Here is a 12,438-nt window from a genome sequence, read left to right as displayed (position 1 = left end):
ATGAACTCTCACCTTTTTTTACCTTCCATGGTTTCTTGACCTTTACCATCATGCCTACTTCTACCTTGGGATCTTTTTTTGAACCACGTTTCTCATCAAAGTATTTTTTGTTTGAGCAATGAGTGCGAATAAGGTTTTCCTTGACTATACTCAAATCCACATCGGAAGGAGTGGATTTCATCAACCACGAGGGATTCACCTTTGTCCTAGGAACTCTTCCTCTCATTATCTCAAAAGGAGAATACCCCGTCATTGAGTTCGTGGTTGTCCTGTACATCCACACCTTCTTAAAAATCTCTACTTCCCATGTTTTGTCATCATTACTAGTAATCTGTATGGCCCCTTTCAGAACCCTATTGAATCTCTCTATAACCCCATTCCCACTGGGATTATATAAAGAAGTAGTAGAGTGAACAATGCCAAGTCTTGAAAAGTAATCATTAGCTTTCTTGGAGATAAATTGTACTCCATTGTCTGATATTATCTTTGCTGGTAACCCTTCTTCAATAAAAACTTTATCTAGGAAACACAAAACCGAATCAGTATCTATCTTCTGGACAATTTTGATTATGGGCCATTTTGAGAAAATGTCAATAGCTGCTATAACATACTTGGATTCGCAGCCAATGGGACCCATAATGTCTATAGCAATGGTTTCCCACGGATTATTTGGAATACTATGTGTACCCATATTGGGTTTCAAAGTAACTAAAGACTTATCAGAATTGGCACATATCACACAATTTCTGACCAACCTTTCAATAAACATGTCCATCCCTGGCCACCAAAATAAATGTTTAACCTGTTGCTTGGTTCTAACCATGCCACTATGACCGTCATGACCCTGTGAAACTATAATTTTCCTCACACCCACTGGTGGTACAATGCGCTCACCTCTTTTAATGATATTCCCGCAACATGAAAGTTCCGACCTTATTTCCCAGAAACTTCTCAATTCTGGACTCAAACACTTCTTTTCAGGCCAATTACTAACTATATAACTTGCAACATTTTTTAAAATTTCATCACCCTCAAATTTCTCTTTCCACAAAGTCTGATCAATAGAAATGGGACCCTCATCATGTATCATGGCAATCTGGAAATTGTCCCATTCATTATGTAAATCCTCTTGAATGGGTAAGGGCATCCTAGACAAAAATTCTGCAGAAACATTCTCTCTTCCCGGTAAGTATTGTATATTATAAATAAAATCCTGCAAACGCATGGACATGCGTGCAATTCGGGCTGAAGCTCTTAACATGCCTTCTGTAGTAAGTAGCCGTACTAACGGTTTATGATCACTCCTAAGAGTGCATTCCTTACCCCAGACAAATACTCTGAAGTGTTCCAGAGCCCAAATGCACGCTAAAGTCTCCCTTTCTATTGTGGAATACTTTTCCTCAGTAGGAGTAAGTGCCCTTGAAGCATGTGCAATGATCACTTCTTTTCCTTCTTTATTCTTTTGCGAAAACACAGCACCTAGTCCTTTTGCGCTAGCATCGGTAGTAATAATGTTTTCCAGAGAAGGATCAAAACAAGATAATGCACTTGCAGAGCAGATTGCATTCTTCACATCACTGAACTCTTTCTCACATTCACTAGTCCATTCAAAGACAACCCTATTTTTAATTAGCTGCCTGATATTATATGTTCTGCACGAGAAGTCAGGTACATACCTAGCGTAGAACTCAACTAACCCTAAAAAGGACCTTACATCATCTTTAGATAAAGGGTGAGGAGCTGATTTAATCGCCTCTAAAAGTGAAGGTTTAGGCTTGATACCCTCTGCACACAATTCATGGCCTAAGTAATTTACGGAATGTACACCAAATTTGTATTTCTCATGCTTAATGGTAAGGCCATGTACATTAAGTGCATTCAAAACCTCCTCTAAAGCCATAATATGTTTGTCTTTGTCATCATTGAACACTAAAATGTCATCTTGAAAGCAAATGGCATTTTTACAATCTTTCAAAATGTCTTGCATGACCCTCTGGAAAATTGCTGCTGCGGACGCCAGTCCAAAAGGCATCCTGTTGAATCTGAAGCACCCAAAAGGTGTAATAAACGCCGTCAAATCCTTACTCTTTTCACTCAACTCTATCTGGTGATACGCAGCAGATAGGTCGATTGTTGAAAAAATATTAGACCCCCCAACCACAGATAACATTTCAGAAATACGGGGAAGGGGAAATTGATCTACAACAATATTATTGTTAAGATGGCGAAGGTCAATGCATAATCTCACCTTGCCATTATTTCGCCTAGCAACCACTATGGGCGAAACCCATTCAGAGGACTCTATTCTATCTATTATGCCTCCTTCCACTAAAGCGTTTAATTCACTCCTAACCTCCTCTCTGACAGCATAGGGAATATTTCGAGCTTTATGTATTTTAGGGCAAGCATTGTCCTTTAAACGGATTTCATGTTTAAAGCTGGTTAACTTTCCAATGTCTTTGGAAAAAACATTTGGAAATTTACTTAACATCAAAGAGGAGATACCATTTTGCTCATCAATCAACATCACTGGAGTAGGACTATTAGGATCCAATACAATGTCCAGTTTGCCAAAGTCAAACCAGCTAAGAACTGAGGGACCCTTCTTTGAAACATACAGTTTTGCAATACATTTTCTGTTCTTAAATCTGAAAACTAATGTTCTGAATCCTAAGATATCTATCCTTCCACCAGAATATCCTTCGGGATTAATATCACTCTCCTCTAGGTGACTGCCAAGTCTAGGTACAAACAATTTTCTCCAGACAGATTCACACACTATGGAATAAGGTGATCCAGAATCTGCATACATGTTAATCTTTACACCTCCAATAATCATGTCACACAATGGTTTTTTCTTGATGGAATGGTCATTTACATTTAAAACAGCAGAATCTTTTATGTTCAAGACAAATGAACAGTCATTGGAGTCATCTGTAAAATCATCCTCATCGCTATTCTCATTCGACTCAATGCACTTGACCTTTTGATTAACATTACCTCTTCTGCAAGCAGAAGTGAAATGTCCTTTTAACCCACAATTGTTACATTTTTGCCTCAAACCAGGGCAAGTTTTATCATTTGCTAAATGTGATTTGCTGTTACATCTAAAACATTTCAAGTTACTTTTTGAAGCTTCAGAATTAGCTTTGGAAGAAAACATTTGCTTCTTTTTGGGAGCATCTCTATTCTTATTGTCATATTTTTGATTAATTTTTGCAATAACATCCTTACTGACGGAAGTTTCCTTCCCTTTAATTTGTAGTGCGCTTCTACAGGAAAGTTCAGCTTTTCTGACAATGGATAAAACAAAATCTAAATTCTCATCACCATTAATCCAAAGTCTCTCCTGAATGGTTTCATTTTTAGAGTGCATGACTACTTGATCCCTAATAAAATCTTCTTGTAGGTTACCAAATTTACAATTTAACGCTAATGTTTTTAGGGATGAGACAAAATTGTCTACAGTCTCTTCACCTAATTGTTTTCTTTGAAAAAACGTAATCCTCGAAATTCCAATGCACACCTTGGGAGAACAGTATTTATCAAAATCATATATTGCCTTATCAAATACATTCATGTCACCACTTGCTTGTGAAGTAGGAAGTTGATTGAAGGCTTTTAATCCTTCAGGTCCTAAACAGTGTAAGAAAATACCTTTTTTTTCTGGTGCTTTCATTTTGCCATTTGCATCTAAAGTCTCAATATAATTTAAGAAGTAAGCTTTCCATTCAATCCAAGGCATACAAGGGGAACTACCAGCTGACCAATAGCTTTGTGGGGGCGAAAGTGTATAGCCTTGAGCACACATAGTAACAGAAATAAGTAAATAAACTTATATACTTTATATTGAATACTAATAGTAAAGAGAATAACACAAAAATTAGTCTTAGCAAAATAATGAAATACTTGGGTGTTGCATAAAAAACAAACAGTCAAGAAAAATAGTGAAAAAATCAGAAGGTTTCCTGTGTTCATTTATCACCATCCATTTCTCTGATGAACACCATCCGTTTTTCTGCCCTTCAAGTTTTCAAACACCATCTGTTTCTCTGTCCATGAAGTGTATACTTCGTTATTTGAATAAATCTCCCCGTTTTTCAATAGAGAGAGGGAAGAAACGAAGTCACTTTGTCAGTTTCATCCAGAATAGTAAACCAATGGAAAGCGGCGTCACTAGCTTTCCTATGAAATGTAGCAATTGGTTCCGTTTAATCCAATCAGCAAAAGCGCACAAAATGTAGGAGTTAGTTCCGCTTAAACGTCAGCCAATGCGTGTACCGGAAGGATTAGCTAGCGCGATCAAGAAATGAAGACGCGCACCTTCACACGCGAGTGAAATAAGATCGGCTTTTCAGTTGGAAAGTCAACTCCTCAAATCATCAGGGAATTCAGATCCTCAGAAGACTGTGCATCGCTTTCCATGTAAGTTGGAGCGTAATTGAAAGCGTTTAAATGCTTTTTTTTTTTTTTTTTTTTATAAATACGTAAATGAGTATTAAAATGGACAGGAAGTGCTTCCTTCTGAAACAGGTTCAATGCTCCGTCCCTCGTCACCAAGTTTGTTGAGTAAATACCAACAAATAGAAGTTGTAGAAATGAGTTTATTCTTACAAATGAAGCACTCATTGTATACAGCTCCGGTCTCTGAGTCGATCACCAGTAACTGACTTGAATACAGTTAGAGCATACAGTACAAAAGCTACCAACTGAGAATGGTCTCGAGTGATGCACAATTGAACAATAATATCACTCGAGGCCAAATTGAATAAAAACAATAGCACGAGTCGGCGCGAGTCCATGTGATGAATGCACAAGGGAAATCTCGCATCAAGCATGTACTCGCGCTGACTCGCGCACAACACAACAGACCCCTGACTGACTTGAGTCCGCCGCCAGCCCGAGCCAGCCTGATGCGGGCTGCCGGACACCCTAGGAAGAGGGAAGCCAGGCAGCCGGCATCAAATGAAATTCAGCTGCTCTCGAGCTGGCCGCCACTGAATTTCAAGTAAGTGTGTGCCTAGCCCTGCTAGGAGACAGTGAGGGGCATAAAATAAGTTGCTGCCGGTAATCGATTTGCAAATCTGTGCCTTACTTGCCTTCTGACCTCCTCCATGTTCCACGCAAACACGAGTCACACCCACACTTGCAGTCACACACAAACTTGCACATAGAGGCCAGTGACACGCACACACAACATCTTTCTCAGGTCAGCTGATGTAACATGATTTCTCTGGCCTAAACGTTCACTTGACACTGTTTACTAATGCCACTACACATGATCTATCATCTTCCACATAATGACCACTGTCTCGACGAGGCTGCTGGCCGCGCTTGCTGTGACTAAGTGTGTGCTTCACAGGGCCTGAGGCGGACTCAACCAAAATGCCCGTTGTCCGTGCTGCTGCTCCAGTTTGCCCCCCTTAGTTTTTACTTGACTCACCCTGGGGAGCCAACAGCTCAACTGTGCTTTACTCAAGAGGATGGTAGGTGTCTCTCGAAGGTAGTGCCCATGTTTGTGAGGCAGCTGGTACCCAGATGTATACATGTGGTAAATAAATGCTAGCTAAACTAAAGTGCGTCAAACATACACCAATTATTGGAGCATGTCGATGGAAAATAGAGCAGGTTGTTTATTTTGTGTATATACTAATTCGTGCTCAGCCACCTCAAGTTGAACGAGCCATTCCTTAAAGAACTTCGAAACAACTGTGTAAATGTTGAGAGAGTCTCGTTTATAAAAATTTTAAACACTACAGCGCACTAGCTTTTGGCTATGCCTGAGACTTCTCTGTGCCTCAGCCTGAGGCTTAATGCGTTTCTGGTGCTTTGCAGTAGTTTTTTAGTTGCTCAAAGTTTTAATTTAATTTACTATGTTTCCCTTTCTTCATTGCTTAATTTTACTTGTGAAAAAGTGTCACTCATTGTCATTGAAATATCACTTGCAATCACACTGAAATTATGAAAATGTCACACATAGCAATATAAAACCTTGGCAGCTACGTAATTGGAGATGCCGCTGGGACCAATGATCTGCAGCGGGTGCCAGGAAAACGGGCTCCTGATCCACATGATGCCGGGCGGGCCCCCGCTTTTTATGCATGTTATGTAGGTTGTTCTAGTCCTCTGCTGTTACAAATTCCCACCCAATGTCTGATCTCATTCTCACAAGTGTCTCCCAGGGAATTCGGCCGCAAGAGCACAGATTGTTGTTCAATTGATGTGCTAATACTTCAGTTGAATAATAAATGTTTGCAGATTTCTCAAGCAAATTAATATTGAAAGAATGTGGTAAAGTCTCTCTGCCACCACTAGATGGCAGTATATAATTGTAAACGCGACAAACAGTTGGGCTTGATCACAGCGAGCCTTACAACCCACTATGCAGAGCTGAATTTGTGCTGGTTGCGTCGAAGTGCAAGCGTGGGCTACTTGAAATAATAATTATTCCTGCAGCAGCAGTGCGCCTCGTGACCCCATCTGTGTGCTGGGGTTATGTAAATGCGTGACTACTACATTTTATTGCAGTGAAGTGAGCACCAGCACTAAAATGTGTTCGTCGAAACCCTGTTGCGTGGTACTACTTGGCAGGACTGCTTATTTACCAAGCTTTTGAAATGTAGTAGGTCTCGCATTTGCGAGTTTGGCCTACTAGCATTGTAAATGACTGCCTTTTATTTATGTGTTTTGAAAACCTGCAAGCGTGCGTAAACACGCACTTTATACTTATAGTCCTTGCTTCCGAGAAGCTAGGCTGGCAGTAAAAGAGGCGCATTAACTGCCAGCCTTGCTGCTCGTAAGGAACAACTAGAAGTACAAAGTGCCCATTTACGCGCCGCTTGTAAGTTTTCAAAACACATAAATAAAAGGCATTGTCATTTACAATGCCAATTGCTCAAACCCTCGCAAATATGAGACCTTTTGCGTTGCAAATACTTGTTTAAGAGCCCCATGGACCACGTGCCACTCTTCAAACAATTAAACTGTAAAGTTTCATTTTTTCTTTTTGAATGCATTCTATTTCCTTTAAGAAAAAATAGGCTGTATTTAAAAAAAATTTTTAAAAAAATTGCTTTATCAAAAAGCAACCATCTCTGTGATGGCAGAGATTCCTAATGAGTCTCAAATTGCAACCTACCTCATTAATTACCACATTAATATGCATCAGGAAGGTCGATTTGCAACACACTAGGAATTTTGTGTGTGCGTTCAAAACTGTTGTTGACAGAAGTATAGATTTATTGTGCTATTCACACAGTCATACATATCTTCAAAGTTATCCTAACTGTAGGAACATTTTTTGGCACTATCAGTCTATCTTGTGAATAATCTCTTGCTTGCTCCTCTAAGGCAAGCACTAATTGGCTGTTAAGACATGCTCGTTTATTGGACATGGGCTATCTCCTTGCAGAGTAGTTTGGGGGATCTCTTCCAGTGATCTCATTTAGTTTCAGGATACAGAAATGTGCTGCAATCACATATGTGCACAAAAGCCTGGAAGCCTGAACTCTCAGTGCCTCAGTTATTTTTGGTAGTTATAGATTGGATTTTTCTCTTGCTCGATTATCTATCTCGTGGGCTGTGCGAGCATTTTATTAGCCTATAGAAAGATGTCCACAGAGGCTATTCTTTGGATGCGGTAGTGAGCACTGCCTTCTCTTTTCTCATATTTAAGAGCTCCAGAGGTCTATGACTGCTTATCAAGTATTCCCAAGAACAGGCAGGTTTTGCACTGTATTCCCAGACCAACAATAAATCTATACTTCTGTCAACAATAGTTTTGTGTTCTCTCTCTTTCTCGCTCTGTCTCTCCTTCTCTCTCTCTCTCCTTTTCTCTCTCCCTCTCTTCTCTCTCTCACCTGGGGGCTAGTTAAGATGCGTTGCATTTAGTTTACTTTGCACTGTTGGTTAGAAGGATATCATTTTAAACTCCTTTCTATTCACAAGTATTGTATTAACCTTCTTCTTGTTCTTTTCTGTGTGCTGGGATTTGCAGCTGTGGCGGTACCCCTGAAGGCAGCAGTACATTTCCTATAGGAATAAAAAAGAATGAAGGGGGGAGGGATTGGATAAATGAACTCCAGGCCAATCTCATGAGCTGGTGTCCTTTTCATAAACATATACGCACCATGAAGAGCATAATCTGCTTTAATGTGAACCATGAGGCAGCCTTTATACTTTGAACAAGGATCAGTTGTTAAGAGGTAAACAAATGTTTCATTGGACTATTTGTGAACAACAGGCAGGCATTTTCAAACAGAGCTGTCACCTTGAATTAGTCACGCCCTGTTATCCCGTCATTTTACAGTGCTGGGCTCCAGATGTCCTGGAGTGTTTAACTGAATATGAGAAGAAAATCTGTGAGGGGAATACAGTAAGTTGATTTAGAGTTCAAGAGTTTGAATTTTCAGAGAAACAACCAGCAGCTTTGAATACCAATCCCCTTCATTTTTCAATGGAAAAACACACCAGAATGAGAGCGTACACGATTTACCTGACCTAAGCTGCATCATAGAAGGCTGTTAAAAGCAGGAAGCATAGACCGGGGTGGGGGTGTGGTAAGTGCTTTGAACATGCACCTTCCCTTATAGCAAAAATAAAACACGTCATGGATATGGCATAGTAAACAGAGATGCCGACTTTGGTCCTGGGGGCCCGAGTTTGAGCCTCGCCGTAGGCTTTGTAAAAAAACAAGCAGATGGTATTAAATAAATATAACCAATATAATTAAGCAATGGTTGAACCTGTTGAGTTATAGGATCAGCAAAAATGTTCCAGATCATCAAAAGAAATCAAGTGCCGAACGCGTCTAATAAGCCTAAAAAGAAGATGGGAGGGTGAAGTGCATGGGCGGGAATCAAATGCTATGTTGTGTGTGTTAGCTGGGAAGCGAAAACTATGCCTGCAACAGCAGATAGGAGAAAGTCGTTTAAGAAAATAGTGCTCAGAGAATGTAAATAAAACACCGGGAGAGACAACACACTTAAAAGGGCCAATCCTCATGAGAGGGTACACAAGGAGAAGCCTATTCACAAACCAAAAGCAACCATTTAGAGTGGACCGTATCAGGAGCCAATTGAAAAGGTAGGCGGGAAATGGGCGGAGCTTCAAGTCCATACCTGAATACAGCACGTCTCGAGGAGACCACGTAAACGCTGCCTAGGCGTGACCTAAAAATCATGAACCGCCCCTAGCTAGCCATTTCAGAAACACGTTTCTTTGCAAGCTGCAAAAATCAAGCTCAGCAGTAGAAGTTTTAATTGTTAGTAAAATGTCAAGCAAAACAAAAATAATCAAATGAAGAGAATGCAAGTACATCAAATATGCTGTAGGAGAGGGTACAATGAAGAATTAGAAGTATGAGAAGAGAAAAGCTTGGAGGATCTTGAAAAAAATTGAAATTCTGAACAAGTATTTCAGGTATATTAACAATAGAGAATATGAAGAAGTAGCCAAAGTTCAGAGGCAGGCTTTGGAATGGAAAGAGGCGGACAATAGCCCCTTTGTAAAATAAAATCGCATTGGCACTTGCCAACTTTCTGTTCGGTAAGGCAGTGGGTTAGATGGAATGCAGTGCTGAAGAGTCTTAAGTGGGTCATCCAGAGCCATTTATAATGTTTAATAATCCTGCACCCAGGGCCACATTAGTGAAGAACAGATTAATTGCGAGTAAAAGAATACTGGAAACCAACATTCCAGTAAACTTAACTGCTATAGTGTGGAACTTCACGGACACGCAATAAAGTTAGATGGAATTCATGCTTTTGGACTACAGGATTCGGGGCAGCTTTGTTTCTCCTTGGGGATGTCATGACAGACACATCCGGTTAGACATAATTAAAGGCGAGCAATCAGTGTTATCTCAATTAATGTGGAACTAGTATATTCAACTGTCATTTTCTAAGAATTGTACATGAAGATTCATGCACAATCTAAGCAAGATAGACTTTGGACCTAGCCTTACAAATTGGAAAACACTTAGTTTAGTAAAACTAGGCAAAGGATGCTGGGAATGTAATGCAAAATTACGAAAACAACATAAGGACCAGTCTTAATATCCTCCACTCCTGTGCCTTTTAGGGTGACCTTTTAGAATGTTCTAAAGATGTGGTGGATTTACTATGTTGAACGGTGCTCCATTGTGTGGTGGTTATAATTTGGTGCACTATTCAGTGTGGCCAATATAATGTGACGTTTTTATGATCTGCTTCAGCTGATGTTTTTGCCTCTTTCTTTGTAGATTTATCCCCAATGGATGGAATAAACGGCTGTTCACAGAAGGAAGAAGTTTCTCTTCGGTTAGTCGTTCGACTGCCTCTCCAGCACATCATTAAGGGTGTAAGTGCCAGTACTTTCCCCTCTCCAACCTCAGTCCCTGCCAGAGCCAGCCTTTGCTTAGACAGCTCCCTTGGCAAAACCAAATCTTACGCTCTCTCTCAATCCTCTTAAAAAATCTGTGATAAAAACTTTGGAGGTTAAGACTAGGCAAGGACGGTAAAGGTGCTCCTGAAGAAGAAAAATAAACCAAATAAGGACACTAGTACCTTTTAGCCATCCTAAAAAGCATTTAAGTATTATTTTCTTGGGAGCTAGGTCGAAGGGAGAATATGGCAGGCAGCTCCTGTGCCCCTCTGAAGGTTTCACCCTGGGTGTGGGCCCAGCTCGCCTATGCTAAAGGCCCCTGGTAATTTTCAACTCGCTTCTTCTGCACTTATGTTCTCAATTTTTAGTAGCGAAAATGTCTTTGTGCGGCAAGCAAGATTCCTTTTTTACGGACGATGATTGGTCTTCGTTGTGTGTTGTTCAGGTTGTGTTCCCTGGGGAAGGATGCCTTGTTCAGGATTGACGGTAGCAGTGTAGAACTGGCGTGATATGATTTGGATCCATCACCATAGGTTAAATATTGTTGATCATGAGCAGGAATATGAATTTTACTGCAACCTTCTAGGCTGGTGTGGAGGTATGGTACTGGTGCAAGAGCGTGTACCGAAGATTGTTTTGTAGTAATTAAATCCGACTTAAAGCTAAGTTTAAAGCGGAGTGTGTTGTCCAGTACCACAGTTGTTGAGGTGTAGTGCGGCAATCCTCTCTGCATCTAGTCCAGTGGTTCCCAAGCTTGTCTATGCCCGCACTCCTAGGACATTTTTTATTAATGTTCACACCTCCTACAAAAGTCTTGCTGGATTCCTATTATACATACAGTACATTCGTTCCCTCTTTGTCGCATCCCCTGTAATGCCATCTTACATTCCCTGAGGGTGCGGGCACTCCAGGTTGGTAACCCATGGGCTAGTTGGTGTCGTGTTATAAAGCTCTTGGTGTAAAGTATGAATCGGTTATTCCCGGAAACTCATTTATACTTTAAGCTAAAGTTGTTGTAATGCAGTGGTGCAGGTCGGTCGCAGAGCTGCTGAACAGAGGTCTGTTTTCTAGCGATTGATGTTGCGCGTGGGAAAGCCGGACTCAGTCCTTCTCACAGTGTGTACTCGTCTTTTACAGGATCTGAAGCAGCAGGAGTTCTTTCTGGGCTGCGTGAGAGTAAGTTTGAAAGCAGAGTGGAAGATGCTGGATGACGCAATCTGCCAAGTCTTCCAGGTAGGTACACAATGATTTTAACTTTTAAGGAGCTCGCTCCCGTTCTGTGGTCATCGTTTTGTTCTGCATGGCTCTCTTTTTGTTCCCCTCATACCTGTTCCGGCAGTCCCCCTTTTCTCTAGGTCTACATCGTTCTAATATTCTCTCCCCATCTTCTGTTACTCCCCTTGTCTTTTCTTCTCCCTTGCTACCCCAGTTCTACTTGTTGTGGCTACTCTCACTGCTTCCATATTTCTCTGATTTCTTGTGGCTCTCTTCTGACAGATCGCACGCTAACAGTGACACCTAGTGACCGTTCATATAAAAGTTCCTTAGAGTGATGGATTTTTTTCTGACTACAAGATGCAAAGTGCAAGTATTTGCAGACAACTTCAATCATTTTCTCTCTCCTCAGGAATATGTAGCAAAGATGGACCCGGCCTCCACACTGGGTCTGACCAGCGAGTCACTTTATTCCTACAGCATCAGCCACGTCAAGAGGGTGCTGGATGGGGAGACACCAGAGATGCTCCCCTGCAGGACCCTGAGAGGAGCTAGCACCATCGCACTCGTCCTCAAAGGTAAGTCTTACTTGTCCACTCTTCCTGAGAGGTGCGGCATGCAGTACTAACGGGTTCTGGTACGCAGGGCCGGTCCTAGAACTTCTGGGGCCCCGGGCGAAAGGGAATATGTGAGGCCCCTTGAATTTGCATGTAAAATCCAGTCGCGGCTAGCACGATTCACGGGTGGGAGGTCTCGCAGGGGTTATTTAAAAAATAAAATAAACTTACCTTCCCAGGTCTCGCGTCCTCTCTGCTCTTGACCTGCTCTCTTTCTTTCCTGCCTCTGGCAGGAAAAGGAAGC

The 12,438-nt window shown here is 41.2% G+C and overlaps 1 protein-coding gene across 10 annotated transcripts in view; it reads left to right on the top strand.

The window, feature by feature from the left end:
• NAV1 (neuron navigator 1) overlaps positions 1-12,438 on the top strand; it is a 678,674-nt gene that overhangs the window by 622,407 nt on the left and 43,829 nt on the right. For all 10 annotated transcript variants that reach the window (XM_078644181.1, XM_078644180.1, XM_078644179.1 and 7 more), the window contains 3 exons: positions 10,241-10,338; positions 11,500-11,595; positions 11,990-12,155. In XM_078644181.1, the coding sequence (XP_078500307.1) occupies positions 10,241-10,338; positions 11,500-11,595; positions 11,990-12,155 (360 nt within the window). The remainder of the gene's footprint in view (positions 1-10,240; positions 10,339-11,499; positions 11,596-11,989; positions 12,156-12,438) is intronic.

This window comes from Lissotriton helveticus, chromosome 5_1 (genome assembly GCF_964261635.1).
Source record: "Lissotriton helveticus chromosome 5_1, aLisHel1.1, whole genome shotgun sequence".
Classification (NCBI taxonomy): domain Eukaryota; kingdom Metazoa; phylum Chordata; class Amphibia; order Caudata; family Salamandridae; genus Lissotriton; species Lissotriton helveticus.
The sequence above is the reverse complement of the archived record's forward strand: the minus strand, read 5'-3'. Positions and strand labels throughout refer to the sequence as shown.